Source organism: Ammospiza caudacuta, chromosome 29, assembly GCF_027887145.1.
Source record: "Ammospiza caudacuta isolate bAmmCau1 chromosome 29, bAmmCau1.pri, whole genome shotgun sequence".
NCBI classification, from domain to species: Eukaryota; Metazoa; Chordata; class Aves; order Passeriformes; family Passerellidae; genus Ammospiza; species Ammospiza caudacuta.
Genome location: NC_080621.1, coordinates 494,482 through 518,941, shown reverse-complemented (window position 1 = coordinate 518,941; position 24,460 = coordinate 494,482). Strand labels below are relative to the sequence as shown.

At 60.7% G+C, this 24,460-nt stretch overlaps 3 protein-coding genes across 4 annotated transcripts; all 3 read right to left on the bottom strand.

Moving 5' to 3' along the window:
• Positions 1-3,632: 3,632 nt before the first annotated feature.
• On the bottom strand, positions 3,633-4,626 carry C29H19orf53 (chromosome 29 C19orf53 homolog). The gene is made up of 3 exons (XM_058821441.1): positions 4,340-4,626; positions 4,083-4,138; positions 3,633-3,990 (listed from the first exon to the last, which is right to left on the bottom strand). The coding sequence occupies exons 1-3, from the start codon at positions 4,428-4,430 to the stop codon at positions 3,850-3,852; spliced, it is 288 nt and encodes a 95-aa protein (XP_058677424.1). The 5' UTR covers positions 4,431-4,626; the 3' UTR covers positions 3,633-3,849.
• A 100-nt stretch (positions 4,627-4,726) lies between these two features.
• On the bottom strand, positions 4,727-10,065 carry MRI1 (methylthioribose-1-phosphate isomerase 1). Its single transcript, XM_058821440.1, has 6 exons — positions 9,880-10,065; positions 9,034-9,278; positions 7,030-7,202; positions 6,389-6,565; positions 5,557-5,781; positions 4,727-4,934 (listed from the first exon to the last, which is right to left on the bottom strand). The coding sequence occupies exons 1-6, from the start codon at positions 10,009-10,011 to the stop codon at positions 4,804-4,806; spliced, it is 1,083 nt and encodes a 360-aa protein (XP_058677423.1). The 5' UTR covers positions 10,012-10,065; the 3' UTR covers positions 4,727-4,803.
• A 383-nt stretch (positions 10,066-10,448) lies between these two features.
• On the bottom strand, positions 10,449-20,783 carry YJU2B (YJU2 splicing factor homolog B). Of its 2 annotated transcripts, none has more exons than XM_058821446.1 (10): positions 20,601-20,783; positions 20,208-20,271; positions 19,481-19,534; positions 18,564-18,646; positions 17,001-17,056; positions 16,824-16,884; positions 15,988-16,130; positions 14,520-14,692; positions 12,604-12,742; positions 10,449-10,839 (listed from the first exon to the last, which is right to left on the bottom strand). In XM_058821446.1, the coding sequence occupies exons 2-10, from the start codon at positions 20,208-20,210 to the stop codon at positions 10,517-10,519; spliced, it is 1,035 nt and encodes a 344-aa protein (XP_058677429.1). In that variant the 5' UTR covers positions 20,211-20,271; positions 20,601-20,783; the 3' UTR covers positions 10,449-10,516. The 2 variants fall into 2 exon arrangements, with proteins under 2 accessions (XP_058677429.1, XP_058677430.1); XM_058821447.1 differs by having other exon boundaries at positions 20,612-20,772.
• Between the last annotated feature and the right edge of the window lie 3,677 nt (positions 20,784-24,460).

The window sequence follows — 24,460 nt, the reverse complement described above, 5'->3', positions numbered from 1 at the left end:
TTTGTGAGTTTTTGGGGTGTTTTTGGGAGTTTTTTGGGCTGTTTCTGGGGTGTTCTTGGGATGTTTTTGGGGGTGTTTTTTGTGTGGTTTTGGGGTGTTTTTTTGGTATTTGTGAGTTTTTGGGGGTATTTTTGTGTGTGTTTTGGGGTATTTTTGTGTATATTTTGGGTGGTTTTGGGGTGTTTTTAGTGATTTTTTGGGGTGTTTTTGGGGGTATTTTTGTGTGTATTTTGGGGTGTTTTTGGGGTGTTTTTTTGTGAGTTTTTGGGGTGTTTTTGGCGGTGTTTTTGGGGGTATTTTTGTGTGTGTTTTGGGGTGTTTTTGGGGTGTTTTTTGTGAGTTTTTGTGTGTATTTTGGGGTGTTTTTGTGAGTTTTTGGGGTGTTTTTGGCGGTGTTTTTGGGGGTATTTTTGTGTGTGTTTTGGGGTGTTTTTGGGTGTTTTTGGGGGTATTTTTGTGTGTATTTTTGTGTGTGTTTTGGGGTGTTTTTGGGTGTTTTTAGTGAGCTTTTGGGTGTTTTTGGGGTGTCCGGGGGGCAGGGCTTAGCCCACCTGTGAACAGAGTCCAGCAGCGCCGTGTTCACAGTGGCTAAGTTCCGCCCCCCGCCCCCTTTTACCCGCCTGGGGGGAAGACCCCTCCCCAAAATAACAAAAATTTTAAATTCATTTCAATTTTAGGTGCGCCCCCCCCCCTTCCAAAAAAAAAACCCGTTTAGAGCCCTAAAAATCTGAATTTCCACCCCAAAAATTCCGAGTTTCACCACATGAGGGAATCCCGGGACCCCTCCCTAAATTGTGGGACCCCTCCCCAAAATAACAAAAATTTGAAATTAATTAAAATTTAAAATTTTAGGCTCCCCCCCCCCCCCCACCACCAAAAAAAACCCCAATTGACAGCAGCAGGATCGCCCTAAAAATCGGAATTTTCCCCCCAAAACGTCAGGGTTGCGCAGGATGGTGGAAGCACGGGACCCCTCCCCAGAGCCCCTGGGACCCCTCCCCACTTTGTGGGACCCCCCCCAGGTTTGGGGACCCCCGGGCCCCCCGGCCCCGCCCCCGGTGCCCGCTGAGCTGATTTGCAGTGCTTTGGTCAGACTGGCTCAGTTCAGCAGGAACAGGGGTGGGGGTCCCGCGCCCCCCCGGGGGTCCCCAGGGTGCACAGAGACCCCTCCCCAAAATGGGACACCCCCAATGCACAGAGACCCCTCCCCAAATAGAGACACTGCCCAAATGGAGACACCCCCAATGCACGGAGACCCCTCCTCAAATAGAGACCCCTCCCCAAATTACAGACACTGCCCAATGCACAGAGAGACCCCTCCCCAAATAGAGACACTGCCCAAATGGAGACACCCCTGAAATGGAGACCCCTCCCCAAATACACTGCCCAAAATGGAGACACCCCCAGTGCACAGAGAGACCCCTCCCCAAATAGAGACCCCTCCCCAAATAGAGACACTGCCCAAATAGAGACACCCCTGAAATGGAGACCCCTCCTCAAATTACAGACACTGCCCAAATGGAGACACCCCCAATGCACAGAGACCCCTCCCCAAATAGAGACCCTCCCCAAATAGAGACACCCCTGAAATGGAGACCCCTCCCCAAATTACAGACACTGCCCAATGCACAGAGACCCCTCCCCAAATTACAGACACTGCCCAATTCACAGAGACCCCTCCTCAAATAGAGACACCCCTGAAATGGAGACCCCTCCCTAATTCCCCGAGACCCCCGGGGGTCCCCGGTTCACCGAGACCCCTCCCCAAAATAGAGACCCCCTCCCCAAAATAGAGACACCGCCCCAAATAGAGACCCCTGGGGGTCCCCAGTGCACCCAGAGACCCCTCCCCAAATGGAGACCCCGCCCCAAAATAGAGACCCCCCCCCCTAATTCACAGAGACCCCTCCCCAAATGGAGACCCCGCCCCAATGCACCCAGAGAGACCCCTCCCCAAAATAGAGACAGCCCTGAAATGGAGACACTTCCCCAAAACGGAGACCCCTCCCCAAACGGAGACCCCTCCCCAATTCCCCCAGAGACCCTTGCCCTCAAATGGGGACCCCTCCCCAAAATGGAGACAGCCCTGAAATGGAGACCCCTCCTCAAATAAAGACCCCTCCCCGAAATTCCTTCTGTCAGTCCCGGAGCTCAACCAGACCCCAAAAACCCAAAAAATTGGGGGGGGGGGGGCACAGGATTTTGGGGGGTTTGGGGGTTTTGGGGGGGAATTTGGGTTTTTTACGGGGTTATTTTGGGTGGGGGGTCCAGGGTTTTTTAGGGGGAATTTGGGGGTTTTTGGAAGGAGGGATCCAGGGGTTTTTTGGCGGGAATTTGAAGGTTTTTTTGGCGGGAATTTGGGTTTTTTTTGGCGGGAATTTGGGGTTTTTTTGGAGTTTTTTGGGGTTGTTTCGCTGTTGTTCCGTCTCCCCCCTTTCCCTGTCCCGGGCCAGCCCCGGGTGAGTCACGGGAGGATTTTGGGGGGGGGGGTCCGGGGTTTTTGATGGGAATTTTGAATTTTTGGTGTTTTTTTTTTGGCGGGAATGGGGTTTGGGGGGGGGGGGGGGTGACCCATTTTTTTTTTGGCGGGAATTTTGGATTTTTTTGGAGTTTTTTGGGAGGAATTTGGGGTTTTTTGGGGTTTTTTTGGGGGTTGTTTCGCTGTTTTTCCCTCTCCCTGTCCCGGGTGAGTCACGGGAGGATTTTGGGGGGGTCCGGGGGGGGCCCCGCCCCACGAGAGGCCCCTGGAGGGGGGGGGGGGGAGGGGAAGGTTCGGCCCCTCCCCCACCCGCTCCCTGTTTGTTTCCCAAAATAAACCCGGCGGCGGCGCCGATTCCCGGGAATTTCCCTGACGTCATTGGGGGCGTGGTTTGGCTGCTGGCCACGCCCCCGGAGCGGCCGCACCCATGGTGGGGGGAGGGGAAGGCGCCACACGTGGATTTGCCCCGCCCTGGAAAAAGGGCGCGGTGCCTTTAAGGCGTGGCCACGCCCCCGCTGCGTTCCCATTGGCTGGCGTGGTTTCCTGTGCTGTCAATCAGCGCGGGGCGGGGTGGGCTGTCAGTCAAAGGGCGCGTGGCCAATCAGGGTGGGGTGGGGGGCGGAGCTAAAGTAAGGGGGCGGGGTTTGGGATTCATTCATGAATTGTGGAGGCGGCGGGAAACGGGGGAGGGGCGGGAGCGCCCCCAAAAGCAGCGGGAAGCCCAAGAACGCCCCCAGACCCACCGGGACCCCTTGGAACCCACAGAGACCCCTCCGAGGACACCCCCAGACCCACTGGGATCCCCCGAGACCCTCAAGAACACCCCAGGACCCCCCCAAAAAGCCCTGGGAACCCCCCGAGACCCCCTCCAGACCCACCGGGACCTCCTGGAACTCACTGAGACCCCTCTGAGAGCACCCCCAGACCCACCAGGACCCCCCAAACCCTCCCCACAGACACCAGGAGCCCCTCAAGAGCCTCCCCAGGACCCTCAGGACCCCGAAGAACCCCCTGAAAACACCGAGATCGCCCCAACGGGGGACATCAGGACCCCCTCGGAGACCCTTTACCCACCCCCCTCCTCAATAATCCCCTGCAGGAGCTCCCCAATCCCCTCGGCGAGCCCCCAAAATCAAACACGGCCCCGTGGGGGTGGGCAGGACATAAAAAATTCATTTTATTATTAACTGGGGGGCTGAGAACAGCCGGGACACCCCCAAATCCTGGTGGGGCTCATTGAGGGGGGTTCGGGGCTCGGTTTTGGGGCTGTTCTCAGCCCAGACTCCCCCAGTTTCCCCCATGGAGGGTTCAGGGCTTGTTCCCCAGGGTTTTTTGGGGGGTTCAGGGCTCGTTTTCGGGATTTTTGGGGTTCATCCTCGGCCCTTCTTGGCTCGGTCCTTGTCCCTGCCGCCCTTGGGCGCCGCGACCAGCGCCAGCTTCTTGGGCAGCGCTCCCTGCGCTCTCTGCACAGTCTCCTGCTCGATCCGCATCCGGATCCCGACCTCCAGGCGCTGCAGAACATTCCAGAAGGGTCAGGGGGGACACAGAGAGAGACCCCCCCCCCCCCCCCCAAAAAAAAAACCCCTCAGGGACCCCTCCTCACCTTCTTCAGCTTCTGCTGCTGGATCACGCGGAGCTTCTTGGGGGCGATGGTGCGGCCTGAAGGGCAGAGAGGCGGGGTGAGACCGCCGGGACCCCTCAGGGGGGAACCGGGGACCCCCGAGGGCTAAACCGGGACCCCCCCCGCCCAACCGGGGCCTCCCTCACGGCCGCAGCGCCTCAGGCCTGGTCCTGCCTCCATCTCGGGGACCGCCGGAGCGGCCTGGGCCGCGTTCCCCGGGGTTTCGGGAGCCTCCGCACCTCCTTTCCGCGGGCCCCGGGAGCTCCGCGCCGCCGCCGCCGCCGCCGCTTTGGGGCGCTTGGCCGCGGCCTTGGGGCGGCCCTGCGCCATGGCGGCCGTGAGGGAGCGCGGGGCATGATGGGATACACCGGGGCGGAAGTGCCGCAAGGGGTGTCGGGATATACCGGGGCAATGCTGCCGCAAACGATGCCGGGATATACCGAGGCGGAAGTGCCGCAAAGGATATCGGGATATACCGGGGCAGCACCGTCGCAAGGGACCTCGGTATATACCGGGGCGGATATGCCACAGGGGATGCCGGGATTTATCGAGGCGTTATTGCAGCAAAGGATGTCGGGGTATACCGGGGCGTTGCTGCAAATGCTGCCGGGATACACCGAGGCCATAACTACGCAGAGAATGCCGGGATATACCGAGGCTTTATTGCCGCAGAGGCTGCCGGGATACACCGAGGCGGAAGCCGTCAGCGCTCCCCGCGCTCCGCCAGCTCCCGGCCGAGCTGGGACGGGGGGAACACCCCCCACTCGGTGATGATGCCCCCCGTGATCAGCTCGTGCGGCGTGACGTCAAACGCCGGGTTCCACACGTCCACCTCTGCACGGGGGGGGGGGACACGGGGGGGGTACATGGGGTCAGGGGGGCTCTGGCAGCGACCCCTGACCCATCAGGGAACCCCAAACCCATCAGGGAACCTCAAACCCTACGCAGCAACCCTCTATGGGACCCCTGGGAGGCCCCCCAGAGCCACTGGGACCCCCGAGATCCCTCTGAGATCATGCCCAGACCCACCAGGCCTCCCAAAAAAGCACCGAGACCCCTTTGAGAGCACTCCCAGACCCACTGGGACCCTCAAGAAATCACCGAGACCCCCTGAGAGCATCCCCAGACCCACCAGGACCCCCCCCAAGAACACCCCTGGACCCACCGCAACCACTAAGAAAGCACCGAGATCCCTTTGAGAGCACCCCCAGACCCACCAGGATCCCCAAGAACACCCCCAGACCCACCAGGACCCCTCTGAGAGCCCCCCAGACCCACCAAGAACACCCCCAGACCCACCAGGACCCCTCTGAGAGCCCCCCCAGACCCACCAAGACCCCCAAGAACACCCCCAGACCCACCAGGACCCCTCTGAGACCCCCCCCCAGCCCCCCCCAGGACCCCCCAGGGCCGTCTCCGTGCCCCCGCCCCCGCCCCAAGCCCCCCCGACACCCACCGGGCTCGGCCAGGAGGACGCCCCCGAGCTGGGTGAGCTCGGTGCCCGGGCGCTCCTCGATGGGGATCAGGCTGCCCGAGGCCAGCGAGGGGTCGCAGCTGCTGCTGGGGGCGGCCACGTAGAAGGGGACGTGCAGGTGGCGCGCGGCCAGCGCCAGCTGGAACGTCCCGATCTTGTTGGCCACGTCACCGTTGGCGGCCACGCGGTCGGCACCCACCACCACGGCTGGAGGGGCGGGGGGGGGGGCCGTGTCACCCGTGTGCCGTGTCACCCGTGTGCCGTGTCACCCGTGTGCCGTCACATCCCGTCCCCGCGCCCTCAGCTCCGGGCCCGTCCTTTCCCGGGTCACCTGTCACCACCCGGTGTCCCTCCTCTTTGTCCCCGTCCCGTTTTCTGTGTGTCACCATCCTGCCACCAGCCCGCGTCCATTTTCCGTGTCCCCATCCTGTCACTGACCCCATGTCCCTCCTCCTCGTCCCCACCTTGCGTCCCCCTCACCCTGCTCTGTGCGTCCCCATCCTGCCGCCCATCTTGTGTCCCTTTTCCTTGTCCCCATGCCATTTTGTGCCCCCACCTTGCTCTGTGTCCCCCACGTCCCCCTCACCCTGTTCTGTGTCCCCATCCTGCCACCCACCCCACGTCCCTCCTGTGTCCCCACCCCGTGTCCCTTTCCCTCGTCCCCATCCTGTTCTGTGTGTCCCCATCCTGTCGCCCTCCTGTGTCCCCATCTCGTGTCCCTTTTCCTCGTCCCCCTCACCCTGTTCTGTGTCCCCACCTTGCTCTGTGTCCCCGTCCCTCTGTCCCTCCCGTGTCCCTCTGTCCCTCCCGGTACCGTGCACGCCGTGCTCCCGCATGGCGGCGGCGGCGGCGCTGTCGGCGATGAGCGTCACCGGGATCCCGTCGTGCCGCAGCTCCAGCGCCGAGAGCCGCGAGCCCTGGTGGAAGGGCCGGGTCTCGGTGCAGAACACGCGGGACAGCGACCCCCGCTCGTGCAGGGCCCGCACCACCCCTGGGGGACACGAGGGGACACTTAGGGACACCTCGGGGACACGGAGGGGACGTGAGGGACAGGGGAGAGACTCAGGGACACCTTGGGGACAGGAGGGGGACACTTGGGGACACCCTGGGGACACCCCAGGGACAGCGACCCCCACTCGTGCAGGGCCCGCACCACCCCTGGGGACACTCAGGGACATCAGGGGACATGGAGGGGACACAGGGGGACACTCAGGGACGCCCCAGGGACACCCCAGACACCTCAGGACACCTTGGGGACATGGGGGGGGACACTCAGGGACACCTCAGGGGCCCCACGAAAAGCCCCGCGGGGGAAAAAAGGGGTCAGGGAGCCCCCCCAGCGCCCCCCAGAATGTCCCAGTTCCTTCCCATTACCCTCCCAGTGCTCCCATTGCCCCCCCAGTCCCTCCCATTGCCCCCCCATTGCCCCCCCAGTGCCCCCAGTGCCCGCAGTACCCAGGGCGGTGCCGTAGCCGGCCGTGGCGAGGGTCCCGGTGTTGCAGTGGGTCAGGAGGGTGACGGGACCCCCGCCCGGGACCCCCCCCAGGATGTGCTGGGCCCCGTGGGCGCCGATGCTGCGATTGTCGCGCCGGTCCTTGGCCAGCAGCCCCTCGATGTACTCGATGATGCTGGGGGGAAAGCACCCCAGAATCACCCCAAATGTACCCCAGAATCACCCCAAATATACTCCAAAATCTGCCCCAAAACCACCCCAAATATACCCCAAAATAACCCCAAATACACCCCAAAATCTGCCCCAAAACCACCCCAAATATACCCCAAAATCTGCCCCAAACCCACCCCAAATATACCCCAAAATCTGCCCCAAACCCACCCCAAAATTCACCCAATCTACCCCAAAATTTACCCCAAAATTCTGACCCCAAACCCAGCCCAGCAGCCCCTCGATGTACTCGATGATGCTGGGGGGAAAATACCCCAGAATCACCCCAAATATACCTCAAAATCACCCCAAAATCTGCCCCAAAGTCACCCTAAATATACCCCAAAATCACCCCAAATATACCCCAGAATCATACCAAATATACCCCAAAATCTGCCCCAAAATCGCACCAAATATACCCCAAAATCTGCCCCAAAACCACCCCAAATATACCCCAAAATCTGCCCCAAATGCACCCCAAATATACCCCAAAATCTGCCCCAAATGCACCCCAAATATATCCCAAAATCACCCCAAATATACCCCAGAATCATACCAAATATACCCCAAAATCTGCCCCAAATGCACCCCAAATATACCCCAAAATCTGCCCCAAACCCACCCCAAATATACCCCAAATATACCCCAAAATCTGCCCCAAACCCACCCCAAATCCCCCCCAAACCGCCCCAAATTCACCCCAAAATCCTGGCCCCAAACCAAATCCCCACCTGGTCACCCCAAATCCCCTCCAAACCAGCTCAAACCCTCCCAAATCCCCCCAAAACCTCCTCAAATCGCCCCAAAGCCAGCCCCCCCCCCCAAATCCCCACCTGGAACCCAAAATCCCCCCCAAATCTGCCCCAAACTGCCCCAAATTCCCCCTAAGTCCCCCCAAACTGCCCCAAACTGCCCCAAAACCCCCCCTGGAACCCAAAATCCCCCCCAAATCTGCCCCAAATCTCCCCCAAACTGCCCCAAATTCCCCCTAAGTCCCCCCAAACCCCCCCAAAACCCCCAAATCCCCCCCTGGACCCCCCCCCAAGCCCCCCAAGCCCCCTCCCCGTTACCTCTCCCGCAGCTGCTGGGGGGTCACCCCGGGGGTCTCCCGCACCTTTTCCCGGAGCCACCCCCGCAGCCTCTGACCCCAAAGCCCCCCAAGAAGCCCCCCAAGAAGCCCCCCAAGTGTCCACCTAGAACCCAAAGTACCCCCCCCCCAAATCCCCTCCAATCTCCCCTAAATCTCTCCCGGAACCCCAAATCCACCCCAAATCCCCCCAAACCCCACCCCAAATCCCCCCAAATCTCTCCTGGAACCCCAATCTCCCCAAACCCACCCCAAATCCCCCCAGATCTCCCCAAACCCACCCCAAATCCCCCCAAATCTCCCGCAACCCCCTCCCAAATGTCCCCAAATCCCCCCCAAACCCCCGCCTGGAACCCAAAATCCACCGCAAATCCCCCCCCCCCAAAATCCCCCCCAAAATCCCCCCCCAAACCCCCACCTGGAACCCAAAATCCCCCCCAAACTCACCCCAAATCCCCCCAAATCCCCCCCAAGCCCCCACCTGGAACCCAAAATCCCCCCCCAAACTCACCCCAAATCTCCCCCAAATCCCCCCAAGCCCCCACCTGGAACCCAAAATCCCCCCCAAACTCACCCCAAATCTCCCCCAAATCTCCCCAAATCCCCCGCAACCCCCTCCCAAATGTCCCCAAATCCCCACCTGGAACCCAAAATCCACCGCAAATCCCCCCCAAATCCCCCCCAAGCCCCCCGGCCCCCTCCCCGTTACCTCTCCCGCAGCTGCTGGGGGGTCACCCCGGGGGTCTCCCGCACCTTTTCGCGGATCCACCCCCGCAGCCTCTCGGCCTCCCTGCCCAGGTTGGCGGCCGTGGGGCGGGCGCTGAGCAGGACCCCCAACCTCTGCCCCACGAACTCCTCGAGCGCCCCCAAATCCTCCTGGGGGCCCGCGCCCCCCGCCAGCTCCACGGCCAGGCTGAGGCAGCCCAGCAGGGCGATGGCCGGGGCGCCCCGCACCTGGGCAGGGGGAAAAAATGCCCCTGAGACCCCTCCCCAAAATGGCTCTGGGGTCCCTGAAACTGGAAACAACACTGAGAGCCCTCCCCAAAATGGGTCTGGGGTCCCCAGAACGCTCAGGCAGCCCAGCAGGGCGATGGCCGGGGCGCCCCGCACCTGAGGAGGGGGAAAATGCCCCTGAGACCCCTCCCCAAAATGGGTCTGGGGTCCCCAGAAGGCTCAGGCAGCCCAGCAGGGCGATGGCCGGGGCGCCCCGCACCTGGGCAGGGGGAAAATGCCCCTGAGACCCCTCCCCAAAATGGGTCTGGGGTCCCTGGAACTGGAAACAACACTGAGAGCCCTCCCCAAATGGGTCTCGGGGGGTATTTCGGGTATTTTGGGGGGGTCTCTGGGGGTATTGGGGGGGTCAGGATTGAGTGGGGGTCTCGTGGGGGTGAGGGGGTAGTGAGGGGTCTTGGGGGGGAGTCAGGATTGGGGTGGGGGTCTCTGGAGTATTTGGGGGGGGGGTCAGGGGGTATTTGGGGCTCTCGGGGTTATTTGGGGGGGGGTCAGGGGGTATTTGGGGCTCTCGGGGTTATTTTGGGGGGGGGTCTCCCCTCACCTCCATGTCGCGGATGGCGCCCCAGGCCCGCTCCACGCCCCCCACCCGCTCGTAGCGGAGCTGCCCCGGCAGCAGCCGCTGGTTCAGAACCTCGAGCGAACCGCGGCGGTACCGGAGCGACTCCAGCGCCATCGCGACAGAAACGGCGACAGAAATCGCGACAGAAACCGCGACAGGAACCGCGACAGAACACGCGACAGGAACGGGGATAAAGCCCCGCCCCTTAGCGGAAACCCCGCCCCCTTGCGGAAGCCATTCGCCTTTCTGTAGCCACGCCTCTTCCTGAAAGCCCCGCCCCCACCACGAAGCCACGCCCCCGCCGCGCCAAATCCGCGGCAATTTTTAAATTTCAATTTTAATTATTTTGGGGGAATAAATTATAATAAACAGGAGGCAGGGGGTCTCGGGGGGGGGGGGGGCAGAGGGCTCGGAGACCCCTCCCCAAACCAACCCCCCCCCTATTCCCCCCGGTTTTAGGGGGTCCCGGCCCCCCCCAAATCCCCTCAGGGGCTCTCGGAACCGGAGTCGGAATAATCGGCGACCAAAGATGGGGCGGGGGCGTCACCGGGGGGTCCCTCAATTTGGGGGGGGGTCCCGAGGGGTCCCCTCAATTTGGGGAGGGTCCCGGGGGGTTCCCTTAGCCTGGGGGGGGTCCTGGGGAGCGGCACAGGGGGGGGTCCCGGGGAGTTCCCCCAATTTGGGGAGGGGTCCCCTCGGTCTGAGGGGGGGTTCCCCCATCCTGGGGGGGGTCCCGGGGGTTCCCCCCATCCTGGGGGGGGTCCCGGGGTGTCCCCGCCCCCCTCCTGACGATGCCGAGCCCGGCGGGGGTCGGGGGGGGTCCCGGGGGTGTCCGTGACGCCCCCAGCCCCAGTTTTTGGGGAGGGGTCCGGGAGGTGCCGGGTCCGAACCAGGAGCGCTGGGAGATCTCGGAGCGCTTCAGGCGCTGCCGCTGCTCGTAGGCTGGGGGGAAAAATGGGGACCCCAAAATGTCACCCCGAAACGGAGACCCCGAAATCTGACCCACAAAATCCTGACCCCAAAATGTCACCCCAAAATGGGGAGCCCAAAATGGAGACCCCGAAATGGGGACCCCGAAATGGAAACCCTGAAATGGGGACACCAAAATGGAGACCCCGAAATGGAGACCCTGAAATGGAGACCCTGAAATGGAGACCCCGAAATGGGGACCCCGAAATGGAGACCCCGAAATGTCACCCCGAAATGGGGACCCCGAAATCGAGACCCCGAAATGTCACCCCGAAATGGGGACCCCGAAATGTCAACCCCGAAATGGGGACCCTGAAATGGGGACCCCAGAATCTGACCCTGAAATGGGCACCCCGAAATGTCACCCACAAAATGGAGACCCCGAAATGGAGACCCTGAAATAGGGAGCCCAAAATGGAGACCCCGAAATGGAGACCCCGAAATGTCAACCCCGAAATGGGGACCCCGAAATGGAGACCCTGAAATGGGGACCCTGAAATGGGGACACCAAAATGGAGACCCCGAAATGGAGACCCCGAAATGGAGACCCCGAAATGTCAACCCCGAAATGGAGACCCCGAAATGTCAACCCCGAAATGGGGACCCTGAAATGGGGACCCCAGAATCTGACCCTGAAATGGGCACCCCGAAATGTCCCCCCCAAAATGGAGACCCCGAAATGGAGACCCTGAAATGTCAACCCCGAAATGGGGACCCCGAAATGGAGACCCTGAAATGGGGACCCTGAAATGGGGACACCAAAACGGAGACCCCGAAATGGGGACCCCGAAATGGGGACCCCGAAATGGAAACCCTGAAATGGGGACACCAAAATGGAGACCCCGAAATGGGGACCCCAGAATCTGACCCCGAAATGGGCACCCCGAAATGTCACCCCCGAAATGGGGACCCTGAAATGGAGACCCTGAAATGGGGACCCCGAAATGGAGACCCTGAAATGGGGACACCAAAATGGGGACAACCAAAATCTGACCCCCCAAAATGGTGAGCCGAAAACGCTGACCCCAAAATTCCCCCAAACTCCCCCTAAAACACCCCCAGATCCCCACCTGGGACCCCAAATCCCCCAAAATCCCCCCCAAATCCCCACCTGGGACCCCAAATTCCCCCCCAAATCCCCACCTGGGACCCCAAATTCCCCCCAGATCCCCACCTGGGACCCCAAATCCCCCCAAATCCCCCCCAAATCCCCACCTGGGACCCCAAATTCCCCCCCAAATCTCCACCTGGGACCCCAAATCCCCCAAAATCCCCACCTGGGACCCCAAATTCCCCCCAGATCCCCACCTGGGACCCCAAATTCCCCCCAAAATCCCCACCTGGGACCCCAAATCCCCCCAAAATCCCCACCTGGGACCCCAAATTCCCCCCAAATCCCCACCTGGGACCCCAAATTCCCCCCAAATCCCCACCTGGGACCCCAAATCCCCCCAAAATCCCCACCTGGGACCCCAAATTCCCCCCAAAATCCCCACCTGGGACCCCAAATTCCCCCCAAATCCCCACCTGGGACCCCAAATTCCCTCGGGATCCCCCCAGATCTCCCCCAAACCCCCTTGGGACCCTCCCCAAATCCTCCCCAATCCTCCCCAAAAAACCCCCTCAAATCCCAACCAAAACCCCACCCGGGACCCCCCAATTCCCCTCGGGACCCCCCAAAGCCCCTCGGGACCCCCCAATTCCCCTCGGGACCCCCCAGAGCCCCCCGTCCCTCACAGTCGGGGGCGCGCAGGCTGAGCAGCGCCGCCAGCCGCCGATCCTCCTCCTCCTCACGGAGCAGCGGGATGCTGAGCCCGGCCTTCCTCGCCAGCGCCGCCGCCTCCTCCTCCTCCTCCCTCAGCGTCCTCTTCTCCTCCTGGGCACGGCAAATGGGGCTGGGGGCTTTTGGGGTTTTTTTGGGGAATTTTTGGGGATTTTTTGAGGTTTTTTTGGGGATTTTTTTGGGGTTTTTTTTTGGTTTTTTTGAGGGATTTTTGGTTTTTTTGGGGGGGATTTTTTTTTTCCCTTTTTTTTTTTTTTTCTGTTTTTTTGGGGTTTTTTTTTTTTTGGTTTTTCTTGGGGCGTTTTTTGGAGAGTTTTTGGGCTTTTTTTTTTTTTTTTTTTTTTTTTTTTTTTCTCCTGGGTGTTTTTATGGGTTTTTTTTTGGGGGGGCGTATTTTGTAGGGGTTTTTGGGTTTTTGGGGTTTTTTTTTTTGGGTGTGCTGGAGTCGGCAAGGGGGATTTGGAGGGGGGGGTTTAGGGGATTTTTAGGGGTGATTTAGGGGGGTTTTAGGGGGTTTAAAATAGTTTTTTTTTGGGGGGAATTTTGAGGAAGTTTTTTAGGGGGTTTAGGCAATGATTATTATTTGGGGGAGGTTTTTAGGGGAGTTTTTTAAAGGAATTTTGGGGGGGTTTTTTAGAGGATTTAGGGGAGGTTTTGAGAGAATTTTTGGGAGTTTTTTTAGGGTATTTTGGGGGTGATTATGGGAGGTTTTTGGGGGGATATTTAGGGGATTTAGGGGGAGTTTTTAGGGAATATTTAGGGGAGGTTTTTTAGGGACTTGAGGAGGTGATTTACAGGAAGTTTTTAGGTGATTTAGGGGTGTGTTTGAGGGAATTTTGTGGAGGTTTTTCAGGGTGTTTTTAAGGAATTTTGGGAAGTTTTTTAGGGGATGTGGAGGAGGTTTTTTTATGGGATCTTGGGGAGCTTTTTAGGGCATTTAGGGGGTGTTTTTTAGGATATTTAGTGGATGATTTATAGGAGATTTTTCGGGGATTTAGTGGAGGTTTTTTAGGGGATTTAGGGGGACTTTTTAGGGAATATTTAGGGGATGATTTAGGAAAGGTTTTCAGGAGATATTAAGGGGATTTAGGGAAGGTTTTTTAGGGTATTTAGGGGGTGATTTATAGGAGATTTTTCAGGGATTTAGTGGAGGTTTTTTAGGGGATTTTGTGGAGGTTTTTTAGGGGATTTAGGGGGTGTTTTAAGGGTATTTAGGGAATTATTTATAGGAGATATTTTGGGGATTTAGGAGAGGTTTTTTTAGGGGATTTAGGAGAGGTTTTTTAGGGGGTTTAGTGGAGGTTTTTTAGAGGTTTTTTAGGGTATTTAGGGGATGATTTATAGGAGATTTTTCGGGGATTTTGGGGAGGTTTTTTAGGGAATTTTGGGGAGGTTTTTTAGGGGATTTTGTGGAGGTTTTTTAGGGGATTTAGGGGGTGTTTTAAGGGTATTTAGGGGATGATTTATAGGAGATTTTTTTGGGGATTTAGGAGAGGTTTTTTAGGGGATCTCGTGGAGGTTTTCTAGGGGATTCAGGAGAGGTTTTTTAGGGGATTCAGGAGAGGTTTTTTAGGGGATTTTGTGGAGGTTTTTTAGAGTATTTAGGGGATGATTTATAGGAGATTTTTCGGGGATTTTGGGGAGGTTTTTTATGGAATTTTGGGGAGGTTTTCTAGGGTATTTAGGGGATGATTTATAGGAGATTTTTCGGGGATTTAGGGGAGGTTTTTTAGGGAATTTTGGGGAGGTTTTTTATGGAATTTTGTGGAGGTTTTTTCAGGGGATTTAGGGGACGCTTTTGATGGAATTTTGTGGAGGTTTTTCAGGGTGCTTTTAGGGTACTTTGGGGTGCCCGGAGCCCCGCACTGACCCGGAACCTCCTCCTGAGGCGGCTGTTGAGGCCAAAGTCGTCCTTCCAGGCGCTCTGAGCCTCCTGCAGCCGCGTCAGGGTGGGCGCGACGCGCTCCAGGGCCCCCCGGTCCGACACGCCGTGCTCCAGGCGGAACATGGCGTCCGTGGCCAGGCGCTGCCGCCGCTCTGGGGCTGGGGAAAATCTGTAATGGGGATACTGGGAGGGACTGGGAGGGACTGGGGACACTGGGGGTGACACACTCCGTGCTCCAGGCGGAACATGGCGTCCGTGGCCAGGCGCTGCTGCCGCTCTGGGGCTGGGGAAAATCTGTAATGGGGATACTGGGAAGGACTGGGAGGGACTGGGAGGGACTGGGGACACTGGGACAGGGACTGGCAGGGCTCACAGGGCCATACTGGGCCATACTGGGCCATACTGGGCCATACTGGGACTCACAGGAGGGCAGCACCTGCTCGCTGTCCCCGGGCTCCCAGCGCCAGCAATGGGGCACTGGGATGGACTGGGATGGACTGGGATGCACTGGGATGGACTGGGATGGACTGGGATGGACTGGGCTCACTGGGATGGACAGGCAGGGCTCACAGGGCCATACTGGGCCATACTGGGCCATACTGGGCCATACTGGGACTCACAGGAGGGCAGCACCTGCTCGCTGTCCCCAGGCTCCCAGCGCCAGCAATGGGGCACTGGGATGGACTGGGATGGACTGGGATGGACAGGCAGGGATCACAGGGCCATACTGGGCCATACTGGGCCATACTGGACTCACAGGAGGGCAGCACCTGCTCGCTGTCCCCGGGCTCCCAGCACCATGAACAGCTCCCTGGGGCACTGGGATGGACTGGGATGGACTGGGCTCACTGGGATGGACTGGGATGGACTGGGCTCACTGGGATGGACTGGGAGGGATCACTGGGCCATACTGGGCCATACTGGGCCATACTGGACTCACAGGAGGGCAGCACCTGCTCGCTGTCCCCGGGCTCCCAGCGCCAGCAATGGGGCACTGGGATGGACTGGGATGCACTGGGATGCACTGGGATGGACTGGGCTCACTGGGATTGTGACACTGGGACTGTAGAAGGTTACTGGTCCATACTGGGCCATACTGGACTCACAGGAGGGCAGCACCTGCTCGCCGTCCCCGGGCTCCCAGCACCATGAACAGCTCCCTGGGGCACTGGGATGGACTGGGATGGACTGGGCTCACTGGGATGGACTGGGATGGACTGGGCTCACTGGGATGGACTGGGAGGGATCACTGGGCCATACTGGTCCATACTGGGCCATACTGGACTCACAGGAGGGCAGCACCTGCTCGCCGTCCCCGGGCTCCCAGCACCATGAACAGCTCCCTGGGGCACTGGGATGGACTGGGAGGGACTGGGCTCACTGGGATGGACAGGCAGGGCTCACAGGGCCATACTGGGCCATACTGGTCCATACTGGGCCATACTGGACTCACAGGAGGGCAGCACCTGCTCGCCGTCCCCGGGCTCCCAGCGCTCCTCCTTGCGCCGGGCCCCGCTGACGATGACGTAGTCGCAGTTCCCGGGGTCCGTCTGCAGCTCGATGTAATTCACGCACAGGTGGCACTTCATCCTGAACCTGGGGGGGGGCACAGGGGTGCCCAAAATGTCCCCTGGGTTGAGGGGGGAAGGGGGGGGGGGGTCCCCAAACCCCCCCCCCCCCCCCCACACACACAGCCCCCCCCAAAAATACAAAAAAAAAAAATTAAAAAAAAAATCCCAAAAATCCAGTTCCAGCCCCCCCCCCTCAAAAAAAAACCCCAAAACCTTCCCAGAAATCCCCCCCCCACACACACACACACCCAGCGCCCCCCCCAAAAATACCAAAAAATTAAAAAAAAAAATCCCCAAAAATCCAGTTCCAGCACCAAAAAATTAAAAAAATCCCCAAAAATCCAGTTCCAGCCCCCCCCAAAAAATACCAAAAAATTAAAAAAATCCCCAAAAATCCAGTTCCAGCCCCCCCCCCTCAAAAAAAACCCCCAAAACCTTCCCAGAAATCCCCCCCACACACACACACACACCCAGCCCCCCCCCCAAAATACCAAAAAATAAAAAAAAAAAATCCCCAAAAATCCAGTTCCAGCCCCCCCCAAAAAATACCAAAAAATTTAAAAAATCCCCAAAAATCCAGTTCCAGCCCCCCCCCCCTCTCAAAAAAAACCCCCAAAACCTTCCCAGAAATCCCCCCCCCCCCCCAAATTCCTGCCCAGCACCCCCCCCCAACTCCTGGGCACCCCCAGACTCCCCAAATGCCCCCCCAAAACCTCACCTGTACACGGGCGTGGTGTAATAATTCCCCACCTTCTTCTTCTCAGCGTTGTACCTGACACCTGGGGGGGGGGGGGGGGAATTGGGGGGGCTCAGACCAACCCCCCCCCACATCTGGGGAGCCCCAAAAGCCCTTTGGGACCCCCAAAACCCCCCCCAAAATGGGGCGGGGGCTCACCCATGCCGATGTGGTTCTGGCAGCCGTCGCACCAGATGTTGAAGGGCATCTCGAACCTGGGGGGGTTGTTTTTTGGGGGGGGGGTCAGGGGGGGGTTTGGGGGTGTCCAGGAGTTTGGGGGTGCTGGGAATGGGTTTGGGGGATTTTTGGAGATTTTTTGGGGGGTTTTTTTTTGGGGGGGGCGAATTTTGGGGTTTTGGGGGGAATTTTGGGGGGTTTGTGGGGAGGGGTTTTGGGGGGTCAGGGGGGGTTTGGGGGTGTTCAGGAGATTGGGGGTGCTGGGAATGGGTTTGGGGGATTTTTGGAGATTTTTTGGGGTTTTTTTTTTGGTTGTTTTTTTTTTTGGGGGGGGAATTTTGGGGTTTTGGGGGGTTTATGGGGAGGGGTTTTGGGGGCTTTTGAGGGGCCTGGGGAGGGGTTTTGGGGGGTCAGGGGGGGTTTGGGGGTGTTCACGAGTTTGGGGGTGCTGGGAATGGGTTTGGGGGGATTTTTGGAGATTTTTTGGGGGTTTTTTGGGGGCAGTTTTAGGGTGTTTTGCAGGGATTTTGGGGTGGTTTTGGGGGGGTTTTGGGGGGATCAGAGGGGTTTGGGGGCATCAGTGCCACCCCCAGGGACATTTTGGGGGCCCAAAAAATGAGGGAGGGGGTTTGGGGGTTCAGGGAGGGTTTGGGGGGGGGGTTTTGGAGGGGTTTGGGGTTTTTTTTGGGGGGGGAGTTTTTTGAGGGGTTTGGGGAGGATTTGGGGGGGGGTTTCAAGGGGGTTTTGAGGGGTCAGGGTGGGTTTGGGGTTTTTTTTGGGGGGGGTCAGGGTGGGTTTTGAGGGGTCAGAGTGGGTTTGGGGTTTTTTTTTGGGGGGGGGTCAGGGTGGGTTTTGAGGGGTCAGAGTGGGTTTGGGGTTTTTTGGGGGGGTTTGGGTTTTTTTTTTTTTTGGGGGGTCAGGGTGGGTTTTGAGGGGTCAGGGTGGGTTTGGGGTTTTTTGGGGGGGGTCAGGGTGGGTTTTTTGGGGGGGTTTTGGGGTTTTTTTGGGGGGGGGTCAGGGTGGGTTTTGAGGGGTCAGGGTGGGTTTGGGTTTTTTTTTTGGGGGGGTCAGGGTGGGTTTTGAGGGATCAGGGTGGGTTTGGGGTTTTTTGGGGAGGTTTTGAGGTTTTTTCTGGGGGGGGTCAGGGTGGGTTTTGAGGGGTCAGGGTGGGTTTGGGGGTTTTTTGGGGGGGTCAGGGTGGGTTTTGAGGGATCAGGGTGGGTTTGGGGTTTTTTTTGGGGGGGGGGGTCAGGGTGGGTTTTGAGGGGTCAGGGTGGTTTGGGGGGGTTCAGGGGGAGTTGAGGGGGGGGGGTCAGGGAGGGTTTGGGCTTTTTTTTTGGGGGGCATTTTGGGTTTTTTTTGGGGCGGTGGGGGTCAGTGCCATCCCCAGGGACGTTTCGGGGACCCAGAAATGAGGGGGAATTTTGGGGTTTTGTGTGTGTGTGGGGTGTCAGGGGAATTTTGGGGTCTCATGGAGGGTCAGGAGGGGTTTTTGGGGGGGCTCGGGGGGTGTTTTTGGGGGGCCCCGGCCCCTGGTGTGCCCACCTGATGACGAGGATGCCCTGGGAGAGCTTGCGGGCGCGCTCCCGCAGCGGGTGGCTGTGGTGGTACCGGTTCAGGGAGCCGTGCTGGGGGGAAAAATTGGGGGTCGGGGGTCTCAGGAGAGGGGGTGGGACCCCCAAAACCCGGTCACGGCGCCCCAAAATTCCCACACATCCTTCGGGACCCCCCAAAAAACCCAGCTAGGGGCCCCCTAGAACCCACGCACACCCACGCGGCCCCGCGGAATCCGCGCTCGCCCTTCCACGACGCCCAAAATTTCATTTTCAGCCCCCCCCCAAAAAAAAAACCCCGGAAGCCCCCCCCCCCCTCAAAACCACCCCAAACCCCCCCAGATTCCCCTCAAAACATCCCCAACCTCCCCTCAAACCCCTTCCCCAGACCCCCAAACGCCCCCCAGGCTCCTCCCCCAGCCGCCAAACCCCCCAGTAACCCCCCCAAAGCCCCCTCAGGACCCCCCAAAGCCCCCTCAGGACCCCCCCAAAGCCCCCTCAGGACCCCCCAAAGCCCCCTCAGGACCCCCCCAAAGCCCCTCCCCAAGGCCCCCAAACCCCTCCCCAAGCCCCCTAAGACCCCCAATGCCCCCCCAAAGCCCCCTCAGGACCCCCCCAAAGCCCCCTCAGGACCCCCCCAAAACCCCCCCAAAGCCCCCTCAGGACCTCCCCCAAAACCCCTCCCCAAGGCCCCCAAACCCCTCCCCAAGCCCCCTAAGGCCCCCCAAATCCCCCCAAAACCCCCTCAGGACCCCTCAGGTGCCCCCAAAGCCCCCTCAGGACCCTCCCAGCCCCCTCCCCAAGCCCCCCGAACTTCCCCCAAACCCCTCCCCAAGACCCCCTAAGGCCCCCAATACCCCCCCAAAGCCCCCTCAGGACCCCCCAGAGCCCCCCGAGCCCCCAGCCCACCTTGGCGGGGTCGAAGTCGGGTGGGTAGTATTTGTTGGTGCCCTTGCGCTCGCCCTGTGGGGAAACGGGGGGGGGGGGGGGGGGGGGGGGTCAGGGGGCGTGGCCTCGGCGTGACCCCAACATGACCCCTCTGTGACCTTTGTGTGACCCCTCTGTGACCTTTGTGTGACCCCTGTGTGACCTTTGTGTGACCCCTCTGTGACCTTTGTGTGACCCCTGTGTGACCTTTGTGTGACTGCTCTGTGACCTTTGTGTGACCCCTCTGTGACCTTTGTGTGACCCCTCTGTGACCTTTGTGTGTGACCTCAGAGTGTGACCCCTGTGTGACCCCTCTATGACCTCAGTTGTGTGACCCCTGTGTGACCCCAGTGTGACCCCTCTGTGACCTTTGTGTGACCCCCAGTGTGACCTTTGTGTGACCCCTCTGTGACCTTTGTGTGACCCCTCTGTGACCTTTGTGTGACCCCCAGTGTGACCTTTGTGTGACCCCTCTGTGACTCCTGTGACCTCACTGTGTGACCCCTCTATGACCTCAGTGTGTGACCCCTGTGTGACCCCTGTGTGACCCTGTGTGACCCCTGTGTGACCCCTCTATGACCTCAGTGTGTGACCCCTGTGTGACCCCTGTGTGACCCCAGTGTGACCTCAGTGTGTGACCCCTGTGTGACCTCAGTGTGACCCCTGTGTGACCCCAGTGTGACCCCAGTGTGACCCCGGCCCCACTCACCATGGCTGAGGTCTCTGGAGGTCACCGGGCCCAACTGGGAGGAGTTGACGGGCACTGGTTTGTACTGGGAGAGAAAGAGCAGGCACTGGTTTGTACTGGGACGGGGACGGGGGGCTCTGGTTTGTACTGGGATGGGGACGGGGGGCTCTGGTTTGTACTGGGATGGGGACGGGGGGCTCTGGTTTGTACTGGGACGGGGACGGGGGGCACTGGTTTGTACCGGGCTCTAACCGGGCCGTACGGGGCCGTACCGGGAGGTACCGGGCTCTAACCGGGCTGTACGGGGTCCCTGGGAGGTACCGGGCCGGTACCGAACGGTACCGAGCCGTACCGGGCAGTACCGAGCTCTACCGGGATATTACCGGGCCGTAGCGAGCTGTACCGGGATATTACCGGGTTGTTACCGATCCGTCCCGAGCTGTCGCCGCGCGGTTACCGGGCTGTTCCGGGATATCACCGGGATATTATCGGACCGTCCCGTGCCGTTCCGAGCCGTTCCGGGCCGTTCCGGGCTATTACCGAGCCGTTCCCGATCGTTCCGATCCGTCCCGGGCCCACCCCTCACGCAGCCCCCGCTCCTCGCCGAGCACTTCCGGCTGCGCTCCTCAGGCTCCGCCCCTTGCCTCCCCGTCCCCGCCAGCTGATTGGCCCAGCCGCGGCGAGGGGGCGGAGACTTTTCCCCGCGGCCCCGCCCCTCCGCGGGCGCTCGCGACCTCTGGCGGCGCCGCAGCGCGGTGATTGACGGCAGCCCATAGCAACGGGAGCGCCATGGCAACGGGGGGGGGTCTAGCGACGTGTTTCCATGGCAACGGGGCACATTGCGGCCGGGTTTCCATGGTGATTGACGGCAGCCCATAGCAACGGGAGCGCCATGGCAACGGGGGGGGGGAATCTAGCGACGTGTTTCCATGGCAACGGGGCACATTGCGGCCGGGGTTCCATGGTGATTGACGGCAGCCCATAGCAACGGGAGAGCCATGGCAACGGGGGGGGGGGTCTAGCGACGTGTTTCCATGGCAACGGGGCACACTGCGGCCAGGGCTCCATGGCAACGGGGTCCTTAGCAACGGGGTCCATGGCAACGGGGTCCATAGCAACGGGATGCATAGCAACGGGGTCCTTAGCAATGGGGTTTGTAGCAACGGGGACCATAGCAACGGGGCTCGTAGCAACGGGTGCCCCATGACGGTGGGCTCCATGGCAACGGCGTTCAGAGCGTCCGTCTCCATAGCAACGGGCGTTAAACCGACGGGGGCTCCTGGCAACGGGGGTCCATAGCAACGGGGGTGCCCAGCAACGGGGTCCATAGCAACGGGGTTCCATAGCAACGGGGTCCATGGCAACGGGGTTCCATAGCAACGGGGTCCATAGCAATGGGGTTCCATAGCAACGGGGTCCATGGCAACGGGGGTCCATGGCAATGGAGTCCATGGCAACGAGGGGTCCATAGCAACAGGGGTCCCATGGCAACGGGATTCCATAGCAACGGGATTCCATAGCAACAGGGGTCCACAGCAACTGAGTCCTGCTCTCCATCACTCGGTGTCCCCATGGCGGTGGCAGTGTCCCCATCCCTGTCCCCATCACGGTCACCATAGGGGTGGCACTGTCCTCCTCTCTGTCCCCGTGTCCCCATGTTGGTGGCAGTGTCCCCATCCCTGTCCCCATGGTGGTGGCAGTGTCCCCATCCCTGTCCCCATGTCCCCAAGGTGGTGGCAGTGTCCCCATCCCTGTCCCCATGGTGGTGGCAGTGTCCCCATCCCTGTCCCCATGTCCCCAAGGTGGTGGCAGTGTCCCCATCCCTGTCCCCGTGTCCCCATGGTGGTGGCAGTGTCCCCATCCCTGTCCCCATGTCCCCAAGGTGGTGGCAGTGTCCCCATCCCTGTCCCCATGTCCCCAAGGTGGTGGCAGTGTCCCAATTTCTGTCCCCGTGTCCCCATGGTGGTGGCAGTGTCCCCATCCCTGTCCCCATGGTGGTGGCAGTGTCCCCATCCCTGTCCCCCGTGTCCCCGTGTCCCCCCCGAGCCCGTCTCTGTCCCCTCCCTGTCCCCACGGTGCCACCATCCCCCGGGCCCTGCAGGTGCCACCGCGGTGGCCTCTGATCGGTCCCTGCAGGTGGCACCGCCTGATCACAGGGACGCCGATAATGAGCCACCGCCGTGCCACCGCCGTGCCATTGCAGTGTCACTGTGTCCCCAGTGCCCACCGCCGTGCCATTGCAGTGTCACTGTGTCCCCAGTGCCACCGCCGCGTCCCCAGTGCCATTGCAGTGTCACTGTGTCCCCAGTGCCACCGCCGCGTCACCGGTGCCACCACTGTGTCCCCACTGCCGCTGTGTCCCCAGTGGCCACCGCGGTGGCACCAACGTGTCCCCAGTGCCACCGCCGTGTCCCCAGTGCCATTGCAGTGTCACTGTGTCCCCAGCGCCACCTCACTGCCACCTGTGTCGCCAGTGCCACCGCGGTGCCACCAACGTGTCCCGGTGCCACCGCGGTGTCCCCACGGCTGCGCGCGCCACCGCACGGCTTGGCCCGGACACGGGGGACACGGTGGGGACACGGAGGGGACAGTGATGGGGACACGGAGGGGACACGGAGGGGACACGGAGGGGACAGTGATGGGGACACGGAGGGGACACGGAGGGGACACGGAGGGGACAGTGATGGGGACACCGGGACAGGGACACCCGGGACAGCCATTCACAGGTGTGAGGCTGTGCCCAGGTGCGGTGCCATGCCCAGCTGTGCCCAGCTGTGCCCAGGTGTGTCCCTACCCCTCCCAGGTGTGTTTGTGCCCAGGTGTGTGTTTGTGCCCAGGTGTGTGTGTGTTTGTGCCCAGGTGTGTGTGTGTTTGTGCCCAGGTGTGTGTTTGTGCCCAGGTGTTTGTGCCCAGCTGTGCCCAGGTGTGTGTTTGTTTGTGCCCAGCTGTGCCCAGGTGTGTCCCTACCCCTCCCAGGTGTGTTTGTGCCCAGGTGTTTGTTTGTGCCCAGCTGTGTCCCCACCCCCCCATTGGTGCCCCGCCGGTACCGGAGGTGGGGGAGGGGCGGTGATCCCGGCGTGGCCCCGCCCCCTCCGCCCCCCCCCGCGGTGTCCCGGTGTCCCGGGGGTGGCACCGCCAGCGCCGCGTGCGCGGGGGACAAAAGCGACACTGGGGACAAAGGGCCGTGACGTCAGCGGGGGCGGGGGGGCACCCGTGACCCAGATGGGCCTTGGGGGGGAGGGGCTGGGGGGGGGAGGGGGGTCAGAGTCCCCAAATTGAGGGGGGGAGGACGGGGTCAGGGTCCTCAAATTGAGGGGGGGGGGGGGGGAGGGGGTCAGTGTCCCCAAATTGGGGAGGGGGATGGGGTCAGTGTCCCCAAATTGAGGGGGGGACGGGGTCAGTGTCCCCAAATTGGGGAGGGGGGGGGGAGGGGGTCAGTGTCCCCAAATTGAGGAGGGGGGAGGGGGTCAGTGTCCCAAATTGAGGGGGGGGGGAGGGGGTCAGTGTCCCCAAATTGGGGAGGGGGGGACGGGGTCAGTGTCCCAAATTGAGGGGGGGGGGGGACGGGGTCAGTGTCCCCAAATTGGGGAGGGGGGAGGGGGTCAGTGTCCCCAAATTGGGGAGGGGGACGGGGGTCAGTGTCCCCAAATTGGGGAGGGGGGGAGAGGGTCAGTGTCCCAAATTGAGGGGGGGGGGGACGGGGTCAGAGTCCCCCAAATTGGGGAGGGGGGGACGGGGTCAGTGTCCCCAAATTGGGACGGGGTCAGAGTCCCCAAATTGGGGAGGGGGGGAGGGGGTCAGTGTCCCCAAATTGAGGGGGGGGGGGGGGGGATAGCGGAGTGGGGAAACTGAGGCAGCGGGGAAAGAGCGGGGGGGGGGGGGTGGTGATTAAAGCGCGGTGATTAATTACGGGGGTAATTAAAAGGGGGAGGGGGAGTTCCAGGTATTGGGGGGGCAGGAGGAAGAAGAGGAGGAGGAAGGTCCCGTTTTGGGGAGGGGGCAGGAAGAGGAGGAGGAGGAGGAGGAGGAGAAGGAGGAAGAGGAGGAAGGTCCCGGTTTTTGGGGAGGGGAGGGAGAGGAGGAGGAGGAAGGTCCTGGGTTTTTGGGGAGGGGGGGAAGAAGAGGAGGAAGAGGAGGAGGAAAAGGGGGAGGAAGGTCCCGATTTTTGGGGGAGGAAGGAGAGGGGGGCGGAGGAGGAGGAGGAGGAGGAAGGTCCCGTTTCGGGGGGGTGGCGAGGAGGAGGAGGAGGAGGAGGAGGAGGAGGAGAGCAGCAG

Excerpts from the sequence above, each read along its gene's own strand:
- C29H19orf53 (XM_058821441.1), bottom strand. The coding sequence starts at position 4,430 with ATGGCGCAGGGCCGCCCCAAGGCCGCGGCCAAGCGCCCCAAAGCGGCG. Across the intron at positions 4,139-4,339 it reads CCGGGGCCCGCGGAAAGGAG|GCCGCACCATCGCCCCCAAG; the intron begins GTGCGGAGGCTC and ends TCTGCCCTTCAG. Across the intron at positions 3,991-4,082 it reads AGCAGCAGAAGCTGAAGAAG|CGCCTGGAGGTCGGGATCCG; the intron begins GTGAGGAGGGGT and ends AATGTTCTGCAG.
- MRI1 (XM_058821440.1), bottom strand. The coding sequence starts at position 10,011 with ATGGCGCTGGAGTCGCTCCGGTACCGCCGCGGTTCGCTCGAGGTTCTG. Across the intron at positions 6,566-7,029 it reads CGGCTACGGCACCGCCCTGG|GGGTGGTGCGGGCCCTGCAC; the intron begins GTACTGCGGGCA and ends CGTGTCCCCCAG. Across the intron at positions 4,935-5,556 it reads CGTCCTCCTGGCCGAGCCCG|AGGTGGACGTGTGGAACCCG; the intron begins GTGGGTGTCGGG and ends CCCCCCGTGCAG.
- YJU2B (XM_058821446.1), bottom strand. Across the intron at positions 16,885-17,000 it reads CCAGAACCACATCGGCATGG|GTGTCAGGTACAACGCTGAG; the intron begins GTGAGCCCCCGC and ends CCCCCCCCCCAG. Across the intron at positions 10,840-12,603 it reads CAGCCTGCGCGCCCCCGACT|CCTACGAGCAGCGGCAGCGC; the intron begins GTGAGGGACGGG and ends TTTTCCCCCCAG.